This window comes from Vombatus ursinus, unplaced genomic scaffold, assembly GCF_900497805.2.
Source record: "Vombatus ursinus unplaced genomic scaffold, bare-nosed wombat genome assembly UNPS02014799.1, whole genome shotgun sequence".
NCBI classification, from domain to species: domain Eukaryota; kingdom Metazoa; phylum Chordata; class Mammalia; order Diprotodontia; family Vombatidae; genus Vombatus; species Vombatus ursinus.
The window spans coordinates 33,752,647-33,768,062 of record NW_020954577.1 but is presented as its reverse complement, the minus strand read 5'-3'; the positions used below and the strand labels follow the sequence as shown (position 1 = coordinate 33,768,062).

Genomic DNA, 15,416 nt, shown 5'->3' with positions numbered 1-15,416 from the left:
CTTCAAACTATAAAGCACTGTATAAATGCTAGCTGTATTATTGTTGATGTTTTTGGTTTGCTGTCTCAATCCTTTGACAATCCTCACTCAGTTGAATTAGAGTTCTTAAGTTTTCTAAAATTGTTTGAGCAATGCTGTTTTTATTCTAATTTTTTGCTGTATTTTTTTCTCACTTCATTCTGCATCAGTTCATAGAAGTCTTCCCAGTTTCTCTGAAACCATCTTTTTTGTTATTTCTTAAGGTACAATTAGTATCCCATTTGCCGTAATTGGTTCAGCTCTTCTCCAATTGATTGGCAATCCCTTAGCTACTGGACCTTTGCCACTACAAAAAGAGCTTCTTCTATAAGTATTTTATAGAGAGTCCTTTCCCTCTTTTTTTTTTTGACCTCTTGGGTTATAGGGCTAGTAGTAGTAATACTGGGTCAAAGTATATAGATAGTTTAGCAACTTTTGGGACATAGTTCCAAATTGTTTTCAAAAATGGTTGTATCAATGCATAGTTCCACCAACTAACTGTACATTAATGTACAATTAATGCTTTCTAGTAATAGTTTAATACATATTATTCAAATGGAATTGATTTTATAAGAACATCTGTATACACACAACTCCACTTTCTCACAAAATTGGTGGTTAAAGAATACCTAACTACCCAATTTGCTTGTGTAGAATCTTGCTTGACACAAAACCTTTTATATGTGATTTTGAGCACATAAAATTACAGACTAGACGCTGGCTATTTTGAAAATTAGCAACAAACTAAAATTAGAAGTGTCAGCTAAAATAAGGACTTTATCGTCCTCATTCCAATCTAGCTCAATTTCAAAGATTACTCCAGGAAAAAAAGTATACATAGGAATGGATTGAATGTAAAACTCCCTGGTGGAAATGCTAGTGCACATTGATTGCTCTCTATATCCATTCATCAATCAATAAACATTTGTTAAGTGCTTGCTATGTTCCAGGCACTGTGTCAAACACTGAGGAAATATGAAAAGGCAAAAGACAGCCCCTGCCCTCAAGGAGCTTACAATCTAAAAGGGGAAACAACATTCAAACAAATATATAAAAAGCAAGCTATTTATACAGGATGAATAGGAAATAAAAGAGAGAAAACACTGGATTTAAGAGGTGTTAGGGAAGGTTTCCTGTAGAAGGTGGGATTTTGGTTGGGGCTTGAAGGAAACCAGGGAGATGAGTAGTCTGGGTGAAGGAAGAGCATTCCAGGCATGGGGGACAGAGAAAATGCCTGGAGCTAAGAGATGTAATATCTTGTTTATGAAATATCTAGGAGGCCAGTGTCATTGGATTGAAGAGTACATGTTGGAGAGTAAAATGTAAGAAGACTGGAAAGGTAGGAGGGGGCTAGGATATGAAGGACTTTGAATGTCAAGCAGAACATTTTGTATTTGCTGCTGGAGGCAATAGGAAGCCCGTAAAGTTTACTGAATAGCTTTACAGTCATATATGAATGAATGAATGAATGAATGAATGAATGAATGAATGAATGATTTATTACTATGTGCAAAGCACTGTGCTAAGTGCTGGGGATAGAAATAAAACAGACAGTCTCCGCCCTCCATAAACTCTCATTCTAATGGTAGAGGCAATACATATAGAAGGTTTCAGCAGCAAGTCAGATGGAAAGGTCTCATGGTCCTTAGGAGCCAGAATCAAAGTAGATGCTCATGCCTCTTCTCTAATATCATTTCTCCTGATAAAATCACATTATTTTCTGATGTTGAATCATTTGACAGTGGGCTAGAAGCATTGCAATTCCAAAGGCTCTTTATTTCCATTGGAGCTGAGGGCAGATGGTGGTCAAAGTACTGGTAGTTTGACTTACCTGGTGCATGCCTCCTATCTTTCCTTCAAGCTTTGTTGCTTTAGCTAAGTTTGGTTTACCTGCTCTGTGAGTAGCAGTTGTTTGGGATAGCCGGTCTTTTGTCTGCAGAAGTTGCTTCCATAGACAATGGTTGTGAAGGCTAGGCCAGAAGTGGGACTGGTGGCCTGGGGCTCCTGCATTCATCCACCTATTGGTGGTAATTGACCAACAGTTGTTACTGGTGGGTGGTAATGAGGAAGGCAGGTCCCTTCCCCACAATGATTTATTCCCTCAATGGGCTGTGGGGGCTAGGCTGGAAGCAGACCCAATGGCTTGAGTGACGCTGCTTTCCCAAGGCTTTTGGGTTTAGGTTCCTGGGCTGTGTGTATCTGAGGGGAGATGATGGTCAAGGTGATGGTAGGGTTTTGCCTTGCTTGGCACATGCTGCCTCTTGTTGGCACTTGGTGGGGATGGATAACCTCTTGTCCACAGGAGTTTCTTCCTTGGACAATAGCTGAGAGGACCAGACAGCTACTCTAAGTGTTGTTCCACCCCAACGCTGCAGTACTCCTGTATTTAGATATTGGCCGGTGATGTTTTGGACAAAATCAGAAGGAGTGGGTTTGAGTTCTGACTCTTTCATTCACTAACCAACATTGGGCAATTCACTTTACATCCTAAATAAAGTCTTTGGGCTAGATGGTCTAAGGACCCTTTTGGTCTCAAAATGTCATACACATTTTGATGAACATTTTTAAATGTTCATCACTACAAGTGGTACCATATTTTGCATATTCTAATCCTCTCCAAAGGTTTCTCCCTTTATAACATTTTCCATAAAAGTGTCTTCTTCACTTATACAGCCTGCGCCCTGATGTAGGTGGTCCCTTATTACCTCCCACCTGGACTATTGCAATGGCCTTCTGGTTGGATTTCCTGCTCCAGGTCACTCCCTACTACAGTCCATACTCCACTCAGCCGCCACAATTAGCTTCCTAAAGCACAGGTCTGATGATGGCACTTCCACTTCCCTCTACTTAAACTCCACCTATTCTCTCTGACCACCAGGATGAAGAAGGAAATTCTCAGTCTGACTTAAAGGCCCCTAGAATCTGGCCCCTTCCTACTTTTCCATCTTCTTAGACTTTATTCCCCTCCACACACTATGATGTAGCTGCAGTGACCTGGCTGTTACTCACACATTACTTGTGCCTTTTCACAGACTGTCCCCACCTCTCCTCCACTCCTGGATGCTTCCCCTCCTGTTCATTTTGCCTGTGGACTTCTTCCAAGTCTTAGGTCAAAGTTTACCTTCTAGGAATTCTTTCCTGCCCATCCATGCCCTCATCCCTCAGTGCCTTCCCTCTGACCTTACCTTTCACTTCCACTTTATATATCTCCTAGGTACATAGTTCTTTGCATATGGTCTCTCATTAGAATGGGAGCTGCTTGAGGGCAGGGTCTGTTTTTCTTTTTGTGCCCTCAGTGCTTTCTTTTTGTGAGGCAATTGGGGTTAAGTGACTTGCCCAGAGTCACACAGCTAGTGAGTGTTATGTATCTGAGGCCGGATTTGAACTCAGGTCCTCCTGACTCCAGGGCTGGTGCTCTATCCACTTCGCCACCCAGCTGTACTCTCCCCCTTCCCCCAAGTGCTTTCTTAGCTCAGTGCCTGGCTCATAGTAAGAACTTCATAATTACTTGCTTGGTGGTGGTTTTTGAGAGAAGTAACTGTTCCCTAGACCTCTGCAGAATAATTTTGGGCTCCTGTAACTTTATGAAGTTAGAAGCCCAGATCCCAAATATAGGAAAACCTCTGCTTACATATAGAACTTCTTTTTGTCATGTCTCTTAAGGCATTTCACTTGGCCAAACAGTGCCTGCACAGAAAAGAAATGAGATGACTCTTTTCTCTCTTGGGTATCTGGTTATACTCCCTTGACTTTTTGTCCCTTTCTGCTAGTGGACACAATCCATAATCTTCAGGCCACCATAGCACATTGAAACGTGAAAGGAACATCTGTTCCTTGGCTGGACACCTTCTGTCTATTTGATTTTCCAGCTTTGCTCTTTTTTTATTAGTCATCTCTGACACCCACTTTGCAAACCCAACTAAATAACTATTTACTTAGCTATAGAAACAATCACTGCGGTAATTCATGATTGTTGGCCATGGGAACAGAGGTGGAAGGGACTATAGGGGTCATTCAATGCAACTATTTCATTTTACAAAGGGAGAAATTGAGGATGAGTGAAGGAAGTGATTTCCCCACAGTCATAGACAGTGGCAGAACTGACCTCTGTATCAGAGCTTTTGTCTCTGTGTATTCTCCACACTTTGAATGCTCTCCCATCTCAGAGGAAGGGTTCTTAACCTGGGATCAGTGAATTTTGTTTCTCTTGAAATATGTATTTTGATAACTTTGTTCAGTTGTTTTTCAGTCATGTCTGACTCTTTGTGACCCCATTTGGGGTTTTCTTGGCAAAGATACTGGAGCGGTTTGCCATTTTTTTTCTCCAGCTCATTTTGCAGATGAGGAATGAACAAACAGGGTTAAGTGACTTGCCCAGGGTGACACAGCTGGTAAGTGTCTAAGGCCAGATTTGAACTCAGGAAAATTAATTTTTCCAGCACTCTATCCACTATGCCATCTAGCTGCCCCAATTTTGATAACTGCATTTCAATATAATTGATTTCCTTTGTAATCTTTTATTTTGGGCATTTAAATATATGATTCTGAAAAGGGGTCCCCAGGCTTCCCTAGACAGACAAAGGGGTCCAGGACACACATAAAAGATTTGGAATTTCTGCTTTAGAATCTTTATTCTCTTCCGAGGTTCAACTTAGATGTCATTCCTAGGGCAGTCTTTTTTTTTTTTAATTCCCTAGATGCTTGCATTCTTTCTGTCCTAGAGTTTTCTTGTGTTGACTTATCTGTATGTATCTTATTCCTCCCCAGTTGAATGGAAACTCCTGGAGGGCAAAGACTGTTTCACTTTTGTCCTTGTATCCCCAGCATTTACCCTAGTGCCTGGAATCTGGTTCAGTAGGAGATCCATATATGCTTCTTCAATTGAATTATGAGAAACATTCCTAAAGAAAAACAAGTTACATGCTTCATGCACAAATTCAAAAGTGGAGTGATGCCTTGACAGTAATATTTTAAGTGTTTTCATGTCATTCCCTTATGAATATGTAGCATACTTCCCTTGTATGATGTCTCTCCCCCTCTTTCTAATGTAAATCTCCAGAAAAGTGACCCGTCCATTGAGATGCTCTGTGGATGAAGACCCATTTAAACCTATTCTGGTACCTGTCTTTACCACCCAAACAAATTATTAGTTCAAAGCAAAAGATACTTGATAAAGTTAGACTACAACATTTGGCATCTTTGTCTCTCTAGAACCTAACTTATGGTATATTAGCAGGCAGCTAATAAATGCTTTTTTTGTTGAATAGAGTTTTTCCCTTGGGACCTCAAGCGTTCAGATTGAGAAGATTCCTTCTGATGGATGCATGGGTTACCCTCTCCCACAGGCTACCATGCTACTAGTAGGGAAGAGTAAAAGATATGCATGGCCAAAAAGCCACAGACATGGAAAGTCCACTTGTCCAGGGTGTACAAATAGAATGCACACATGTAGAGAAGAGAATATGCATTTAAATAGCACCTGTTGTATGCCAGGCTCTGTAGTACTTTTCAAATGGTATCTCTCACAACAACCCCAATTTCACAACAACCCCAATTATATCCCCATTTTACAGGTGAGAAAACTGAGGCAAACAGAGATTAAGGGACTTGCCTAGGGTCACATAGCTAAGTTGGATTTGAGCTGAGGTCTTCCTGATTCCAGGCCAGCTCTGTATCCACTGCGCCTCCCTAGCTGCCTCTAGGAGATACACATGACTAGGGGAGATATGTGAAGGAGGGAGCCTTCTAAGACAAGAGTCTCTGTTGCCAGGGCACACTTGTGGAGGGTACATATGTGAGGTCATGTATGGCCAGGTGATCCACACATGGCTAGGGCTATTTATGCTTCTGACCAATATTTCTAATCAGCTATCTAGTTAATATAGTATCTACAAAATAAAGACCATTGCAGCTTAATCATTGGTTCCTGATATAGATATGTAACTTCATGCAATAGTAAGCCTGCAGTAAGGCTAAGTGACGGTTATTTCATCTGAATAGGGTGAGAAATAGCCCCTGTGGAGAAGCAGGGAGGAGCAGAACATGCTTTTGCTTTTCTCCCTTATTTCTAACAGAATGGAGATGGGTTGATAGACAAACAAGAGCTCCAGAGAGCCTGTTCTCAGATGAACCTAGAACTAGATGAGGTGCTCCTGGATGAACTGTTTGATTACTGTGATCTGGATAAGGACGGCAGGATTAACTACCAAGAGTTCACCAATTTTTTGAACTGGAAGGACAAAATGCCCATTAAGGAATTTGAAGAAAAGATCCTCATCCGAGGTATGTGATTTTTAAGATGGTTTGAACGAATGGACAAAAAAGCATTGATAAGCTTGGCCTGGTGGTTCATGCCTGTGCTCCCCATTTCTAATGGGGCTGAGGCTGGCCCATCTCTTGAGCACCAGAGCTTTGACCTGCAGTGGGGTATGCCCATTGGGTGTCCTTGTTAAGTACAACATCAGCGTGGTGAGCCCTTGGGAACAGAGGGCCACTAGTTTGCCTAGAGGACAATCATGCTCTGGTTGGAAAAAGAGCAGGTCCAAGCTTTCAGTGTTGGTCAGTGATTGGATTGGGCCTGTGAGTAGCCCCTGACTTCTAGCCTGGGTAAGATGGAAAGGCTATATCTTCTATAGAAGGTCTGTCCTAGTTTTCCCAGCTGCTAATGCCTTCCCTTATGAGATGACCTTCCATCTACTCTGTATATATTTTGTACGTATCAAGTTATTTACACATTGTTGTTAAAATGACATTCCTTAACCAGGAGTGATGGCTCATATCTGTGGTCCCTGCTGCTGCTGGGGAGACTGAGGTTGGTGGATCACTTGAGTTTGGGAGTTCTGAGCTGCAGTGGGCTATACTGATTGGAGTCTACATTATGGCACAAATATGTTGATCCTGAGATTGGAGGGCTACATAATGAGGGGCAGTTTTTCCTGGTTGGAAAAATGGAGCCAGCTAAAGCTGGTCAGTATTGGGACTGGCCCATGAGTGGCCGTTGTATTTCCAGCCTGGGCAAGTTAGGGAGAGTCAGCCTCAAAAAATCCTGAGAAAAATAAAGATGTAAGCTACTTGAAGGCAAGGGACATTTTTTTTTCCAGAGCTTAGCACAGTGCCTGGCACATAGTAAGCCTTAATAAGTAACTGACTGACTTTGGCAAGAAGTAGAAAATTTCATCATTTGACTCTAAGTAATGGTAGCTGGAAATGCTTGGTACTGATCACAGTGGACATTTTCTGCTACTTTCTTAAAGGGAAAAAAATGTCAGAAGATCCTCAGTGCCTCCTTATTACTGGTACAGAATTAGAGGGCCAGGTCGCTCCTCTGATCAAGCCTGAAGATATTGTACAAGAAGAACCTGGAAAACCAATGAAGACTCCTCGGACTATCTCACGACCAACAGATAAAGTATTTGCTGATTATAAAACATCATCTTCTCAGATTAATTCAGTTGTAGGAGGCATTTCTCCAATGAGTGAGTATATTAGACTTTTTTTTTTGTTAAAGATCTAAGAGACACATATAAACATCAAGACAACATTCTCTGTGTTTTAGCTAGGCTGAATCAATGGCAAATCAGGAACTTAGCAAAATGAACATTTTATAAAAATTTGACTTTCACTGTGATTAGTTACAAAGGGTATTTACCCATTCCAGAATTCTTTGAGATAGAGTGGACATCAATTACTTTGGCAAGGGGAGGATTAAACGCCTTCTTGGTTCCCTCCCAGTTGCATGGTACCTTGACCTCCTCCCTTCTCCATCTCTTCCTCCTTCCTCAGTCTCCTCCTCTTCTTCCTCATTCCTCTTCTCTTTGCTCCCTCCTCCTTTTTCCTTTTGTTCTTTCCATCAGAGTAATTTCCAGATCTATTCTTCACGATAAGTCATTCAAAAGCCAGTTGATGCAGTGATGACAGCTGGAAGTATATGCAACATTCCACATTCACAGTCACCTACCAGCTCTTTCCAGAAAGGATGGAGGTGCATTTCCTCATCTCTGGGGCCAAGATTGGGCTTTAGAATTGCTTGGAGGTTTTCATTTTGGTGCTCTTGAAATTATATTGTTGTAGTTACTGTGGAGAATGAGTTCCTGGCTCTGCTGGCTTCACTCCAGTGCTTCATACACCCCACTATAATGGCATTGGAGGGGGAACAGAAGAAGAGGAGTTGCAGAGAGGCAAGCTTATGCTTGATGTAAGAGCTAGCCAGAGATGGAACTGGATGCCCCAGGAAGTAGCAAATTTTCCTCAATTGAAACAGATGGTACAGTGGATAGAGTGTGAGAAACCTTGGGTTCCAATGCTGCCTCAGACATTTAGTAGCTGAATAGCCCTGGGCAAACTGCTTAACCTCTCTGTTTCTCAGTTTAATCATCTATTAAATGGGGGTAGTAAGAGCACCTACTTCCCAGAGTTGTTGAGAGGATCAAATAAGTTAACATGTCCTTTTTGCAAACCTTAAAGTGCTGTATATATTTTAGCTATTATTATTCCTATTTTTTCTGAGTTTTTTTTCAACATTTGTTATGGCCCAAATAAGATTTCATGATGTTCATATGATATTTTGTTTCCGGTTTTTTGCTATTTCAAAAATTTTTGCTCTGACTGTATATGCGTATACACACACAAATGTGTGTATGAGAATGAGAGAGACAGACAGACAGACAGACGATGGGGACAGAGACAGATGACTGAGAGAGACAGAGACAGACAGAAAGACAGACAGAGAGAAAGAAAGAGAGAAGGAGACAGAGAATATGACCTTCATGCCTTTGACCTCTTTGAGGTAACTGTTCAGTAGTGTCAGGTAGGTGTTACAATAGCAGCTAGGTGTTACAATGGACAGAACATTGCACCTAGAGTCAGGAAGACAAGTTCAAACATTGCCTTATATATGTAGTAGTGGTGTGATTCTGGGGAAGTCACATAACTTCTTTTATCCTCAGTTTCCTCATCTGCAAAATGGGGATAATAGTACCTATCTCATAAGGTTGTGAATATTAAGTGATACAATATACTTAAAATACTCTGCAAAACTTTAAATCCTGTGTAAAGGTTAGCTATTATTATTAGTGGAATTTCTGGGTCAAAGGGCATGAATGGTTATTATTGTTGCATAATACCAAATTATTTTCCGTAATGGTTGACTCCATTCCCACTTCCCCTAAGACCGTATTGGAGTGTATTCTCTCCCAAGGGTCTCCAGCACTGACTGTCTCTGTCCTTCACCATCTTTGCCAGTTTCCAGCCTCATAATTCTTTTGTCCATCACATGCATCTTCAGAGGGCTGAAGGGGACCTTGTAGGGGGAGAGAGGTTCTCATCTCTCCACTGAGGAGGAAAGAATAATGAACTTTATGCTTTGGCTTAAATCTATCCATGTTAAGTAGAAATTAACATACATAATATTTGAAGATCCGTAGAATGGTAACTAGAAATTTCCATGCTTGGGGAAAGTGCAGGGGGGGGGGTGGAGAAGGCAGGGGTGGGGGACAGATCCCAGAGAAAAGCCTGGGGGAGTGAGACTCCTTGCTCCAGGTCACTCCTTGGGGGCTTGCCACTGGGTCAGGGAGCAGGGTGAGATTAGGCATTGGGGAAGCCCATCTGGTGTACAGGAAGGCCTCAGGATCCCGTCTCCAGAGTTCACTGTCCTTCATTTTCATTGTGTCGTGGTGGCTGTCAGGCAAGCTACTTGTGTTCAGGTTCAGTAATGCCAAGGCAAGGAACCTCTCTCCTATAGAGCCCGGCTTATACCCCTGAAATGAACTTTATTTGCTAACCCCCTAGAAGGAGGTGGAGGAGAGAAGTAGGTGGCCACCAGGGAGGCATGGTAGTTGGAGAAGGTGCAGCACTGGTCATTTCTCTTTATGCCAGGATGCAGTGAGAACCATGTAAGAGGCCATCGTGTTTGCCAGGTAGAAGCTGGAGGGAAGGAGGAAAGCTTGCTGGAAGTCCACTAGGAGAGGGCATATGCCCCTCTGAGTTTTAATAGCCTGGAACAAAGTCCTATTTGCCCTGCCCTAGTTACATCACTATAGGTTAAGAGGGGTTGACTTAGACCAAGGCAAATGACCACCATTGCTATCGTCGAACTTTGGTAGATCAATGACTTCCTCCTCTTTTCCTCCCTCCTTTCTTTCTTTCCTTCCTTCCTTCCTTTCTTCCTTCTTTCCTTCCTTCTTTCCTTTCTTTCTTTCTTCCTTCCTTCCTTCCTTCCTTCCTTCCTTCTTTTCTTCATTCCTTCCTCTCTTCCTCCCTCCCTCCCTCTCTCCTTCCCTTCTTCTTTTCCTCTACAAATTTCATATCCACCTGACTATCTAATATCCAGACTCTATATCTCAATCTAGTGCACAGATAACATGCGAGACTTTGTCAAATTCCTCTGTAAAATCCAGGCTCAACCCCAATTTCCTTGTCAAAAATCCCACAAAGGAGGGAAATGGAATCAGTCTGGCTTGACATTCTTGAACTTGTGCTGTCTCTTAGTGGTCACAATTTCCTTTCTGAGTGCTCATAAACCATTCCTTTAAAAAGTACTCTAGAATTTAACAGAGTCAAAGTGAAGCTCAGCAGCCCGTAGTTGGAAGAATCTACCTTCTTCCCACTCTTGAATACTGGGCTGTTGGCCCATTCTAGCCCTGAGGCAGTTGGGCTGCCAAAGGTCATCAACCATGTCTCAGCAGTCACTTTAGAAAGTTCTTTCAGGACCCTGGGTGGAGCTTGTCATTCAGGTCTGTTGCCTTGAACACTTTGAGAATGGTGAGGTGTTCTCATCATCTCTTTGCTTACCTTTAGCATCCACTCTGTTAACCATTTTTGTCCTATCCTTTTAGTTCAAAAGTGTTTTTCCTTGGCAGAGAAAATACTAGTAAAATAGGAGTTGAGTAGCTGATAGATTAAGAACTGCAAGGCACCTTAAAGGTGATCCAGTCTGCCCCTCTTATTTTATTGATGAGGAACTGAGACCCAAGGTCACACAAGTAAGAAAGCAGCAGGGCCAGGATTCAAACTCAGATCCTTTGCAGTTTCTGGCTAGCCTTCTGCTGCACCATGTTAACTGTCTCTCTTGTCTTTCACCATCCTTTACTTTTGTACCACCCCCCTCCACCCAGTAACAGGCCTAGCCCTTCTGTTCTCTTCCTTGTACTCCCAAACATAGTGAAAAGTCCCTTCCTTGTTCTTAGATTTATTGCCAACCTCATCTCATTTTGACCTTCACTGCTCCTGACACTACTTTTCCAGGGATTGTGTTACTCTGTTGTATTCATCCTTATTTTACTGTCTTTGCTTCAGTTTTCTAAATATGCCTTAAAAAAAAATCTGTTGGCCAGTGAAATAACTTTTTTTTCTTTCTTTTTTTTTCTTTTTTGGATAGCACTTAGATTTCATTGGTAAAGGGAACTCCCAATCAGGAAACATGCTTTATCAACACAGATTTCTACCTGCTCTTCAACTTAATACGCTTAGATAGTTGTCTGGGACTCTGTGAGGTCACCTGCCAGGGTCATGTAGCCAGTATATTTCAGCATAGCCAATAAGATATTTTCCTATTTACCTCAGTCTTACTTCCTTACTTCCTTCTTCATCTGAATCTTTCGTAGCTGTTAAGTCAGAATTATTTTCTTGAGGATACGCCATCCCTCCAGAGCTAGGATCTCCTATGGAATTTAAGACTATGGTATCCTACCAATCTTCTCTCTGCACTTCCCCAAATTTATTCTTCAAAAATATAGAGTACATCTGATTATGCCAAGAGGCTCCTTTCTTATTCACCCCAAACTCTTAGGGTCACTTTCCTCCAAGGTTTCTTCTTATTTTCACTTCCACCGGTTGACCAGTTGTCAGTGATATTGTAGAGGGGATTCTTGGTCAGGTTAGATTGGATTGGATGGTAGGACTCTGAGGCCCTTTCCTTCTCTGGCATTTCCTGATTCTGTGATTCTTGGAATTTTTGCTTCATTAATTAGGCCTTCCTTTTTGGTCATCAAGTACAGAAAAGCTGTTCCCCTTTTATCTTACTTCTTCTTTATTTTTGAAAATGAAGACAAATCAAGAAATTATTAGCTACTCTGCTTTGAGTCGAGAGTGCTCTAGCAAATGTCAAGATAGCTGAAATCCCTTGTCATTTCAATGCTGTACTTGTTTGCCAAGTTTGTTATCTGTTTCTTAAACTCATTACTTTTTTCTTTTTGATCAAGAGGTCTGTAGTAGACTTCCATATGACTTCTTTCATTATAATATGAATGAGCCTCCGTCAAATATTCTCTATTATATGCCTCCTCTCTTGATGTGAGCTTTTCCCCCCTACTAATTTGCAGATTTTGTTTCCTTTTCTCATGAATTTTCATTTTGTAGGTATCCCCACGTGCGGTGTTCCAACGATTCGTTCTGATGTAGCTTCCCCTCGTTACCGTCGCATTAGCGATAGAACCAATTATGGTGATTCAGGCACTGCTTATACATTGCTATACCCATCCATCTTCAGTGAAAAAGGAGTGTTTGAAAGAGACTTCTTTAAGGCTAGATCAAAAGATGAGGTACAGTATATTTTTTTTCAAAGTATCAAGTAAATATTAATTCTATCTGTATCTTCCTTTCTAGACTTTAAAAAACAAAACAAAAAAAGTTGAAGCTTTCTGCTGCAAAATTAATTAGAATGCCTGAAGCAGAGAACCTTTTGAATAACCCTAAATTTGGTTGTGAAGGTTTTGCACAGTTCTGGAGAAAGAAAAGTAGAATGGATCTGTATGTATTACAAATCATTTGTGTATGCTTAAATCTTTAAATAGCTAAAATGCATCAAAAACAGGACAACTAAAAGTAAAAGTTAAAAAAACTCAAACAAACAGAAAAAGAAGAAAAAAAGCTCTTGGAGTGCTGGTTCTAGTTTTGATCTTTCAGGTACATCAGTATGTGATTTCATTTCACAGGTACCTTACCTGTGGTTTCAGCAAGGCTGATGGGTAAGCATTAAGTCACAGCCATTGTGGTCTGTGGTCCTTCTTGTCTGACAGAGAAATTCCTAAGTTTGTCAAATTGACCTTATTATAGGAAATGTTTCTTTCTCCCCATATATTCACTATGGAGCTCAACTTTTTCCTCTACTTCTTAAAAAAGTATTTTATGGATGCTTAAATACAATCAATGTCACTTTCCAATGACACTGCTCCTGCCTTGTAGAATCAGAGAGCTCAAGTTCAAATCCTGGTTGTGCTACCTTGGGTAATTCCCTTAACCTTAACAAGGCCTTAATCCTTTGTAAAAAGAGGGCACTAGATGATCCTAAGTTCTCTTTCAAATCTCTATCAATGATCCTAATTGTAGAAAATTATAGGAATTTTAGGCATCATAAACAGATGGTCTATATTTTTTTTAAGAGACTGCTCCTTGGAATCATATTGGTCTATTCAGATGTCCCTCAAGGTTTATCTGAGTTATTACTTTTAGGGTAAACTGGAAAGGACTCAGAAGGGAGGGTCTGTGGTCTTTTTTCTCTAGGCCAGTGGCAGGTGCCACTAAGGTTCCTGGAGGTTTATTTCTGGGATGGATGCCCTTGGGATTGAAGGAACCTGTATCCCTTTCTTTAGCATGGATCTTTCAGTAGACATCTCCTGTCCCTCTCTACCTATTCTGAGAAAATGTTGGGCCTTTTCACCAACTATCTTAAACATAGCCCAGTTCCTATCAGCTTCCTCCCTAACCCCCCCCCCCAACTTCCTGTGAACTTCGGACTTCTAGAACTTTTCTTTGCACATTTGACATTATTTTAGTTATTATTTAATGTTCTCTGATTCCAAATGCAGCTCTTTTCCTGTTGTGAACAGTCTCTTTTATTCATTTATTTTTTTATTTAGGCAATTGGGGTTAAGTGACTTGCCCAGGGTCACAAATCTAGTAAGTGTCAAGTGTTTGGTCTGAGGTTGGATTTGAACTTAGGTCCTCCTGACTTCAGGGCTGGTGCTCTATCCACTGCACCACCTAGTTGCCACCGCACAACAGTGTCTTAAAGAGACGGAAAGCTAAGACTTAAGTATACATCCATTTTAGTCCCATGGAATGTGTCAAACAACAAACTATAGATAATAGGCTGGCACCTGAAAGATAAAGTCTAGAATGGGTTGCCATTGATGAGGGGAAAGGCCGCAAAGAAGCTTGGCACATGGAATACAAATTATGAAAGACTCCATTATTTTGGCAAGTGTGATGTAGCAGTGTATGGCTTTGAGAGCTGGACCATAAAGAAAACAGCACTGTAGAATCAACACTTTTAAATTGTGGTGCTGGAGAAGACTTAGAGAGTCCCTTGGATAGCAAGAAGATCAAATCAGTTAATACCTAAATTAATTCAGACTATTCACTGGATAGAAGGGCCTCCTTTGACTTTTTATTTTCTTTTTCTAGCTTCTCATCTTTCTTTGTAACCCTACATTTTCCTTTTACTAATCTTTTTCTTTTCTATCTTCTTTTTCCCCTCTTCTCTCTTCTCATTATCCCTGAGTGTCTGTTAATCTAAACTGTCTTGAAAAAAAAACTGTTGTGTCTTTGAGCCTTGGTCCCTATTGTCTTCCTCTCTATTATGCATAGACGTGGACAAACACTTCATTTATATTGATTTTTGAAATGACACTTGCCCTTATTTTAAAATGCTGTCTTTATAGATTGCCCGGATACTACGGAATATTGGTGTCAACCTTACCGATGAGAACTTTGAACATGTTTGGAACTTGGCTTCTAAGAAACATCACAAGGGAGAAGTTTGTGTGGAGTCTGTGAGAAATGTCCTGGATGAAATGCAGCATGCTAAAAGAATCAGAAGGAATCAAGTATAATGAGCCTTGTGATTTTTGTGGCGTTTATTCCTTTCCAAAAAGGAATAAGCCTTAACATGTTACTTTAAACATTTACTTTCATATACATTCAGATTTATTCTAGTAGTAGATATTATATTCTAATTCTGTAATCACTGTGGGTGATCTCATATGCTATATATTGCTAATAAATTAGATTGTTTTAGCTTCCAAATTTTTACCAAAAACTCATATTTCTAAGCATGTATTTTAAAAGCATGTCTTTTTTTCACCTATAATTAAAAAAGTAATTTTGTTTTCAATTAGCAAACATTTATTTTCTCCTCATCCCACCTCTGACACTAACTACTCATGTAACCTTAGACAAGCGACTATACTTCCCTGGGCCTCATTTTCCTGAACCTAGAATCCCTGGCTTCCCTCAAAACTTAGCTTAAACCAGACCATCTCCTTGTTGGTAGTCTACTATCCAAAGCCTACATTGATTATATCAAACAGTTCCTGTGTGTGCTGTTATTCTCAGGAAGTCTAGTTCCAGCTGTCCTGGTCCTCTGTGATGGGTTGCTCCCAGCAGACTCTGTTATGGTCTGT

The 15,416-nt window shown here is 40.8% G+C and overlaps 1 protein-coding gene across 1 annotated transcript in view; it reads left to right on the top strand.

Moving 5' to 3' along the window:
- The window catches only part of EFHB (EF-hand domain family member B), a 43,157-nt gene extending 28,170 nt beyond the window's left edge, over positions 1–14,987 (top strand). The window contains exons 10-13 of the mRNA XM_027872428.1: positions 6,093–6,300; positions 7,272–7,493; positions 12,373–12,554; positions 14,676–14,987. Coding sequence (XP_027728229.1) covers positions 6,093–6,300; positions 7,272–7,493; positions 12,373–12,554; positions 14,676–14,846 — 783 coding nt within the window. The 3' untranslated portion in view covers positions 14,847–14,987. The remainder of the gene's footprint in view (positions 1–6,092; positions 6,301–7,271; positions 7,494–12,372; positions 12,555–14,675) is intronic.
- The last annotated feature ends 429 nt before the right edge of the window (positions 14,988–15,416 follow it).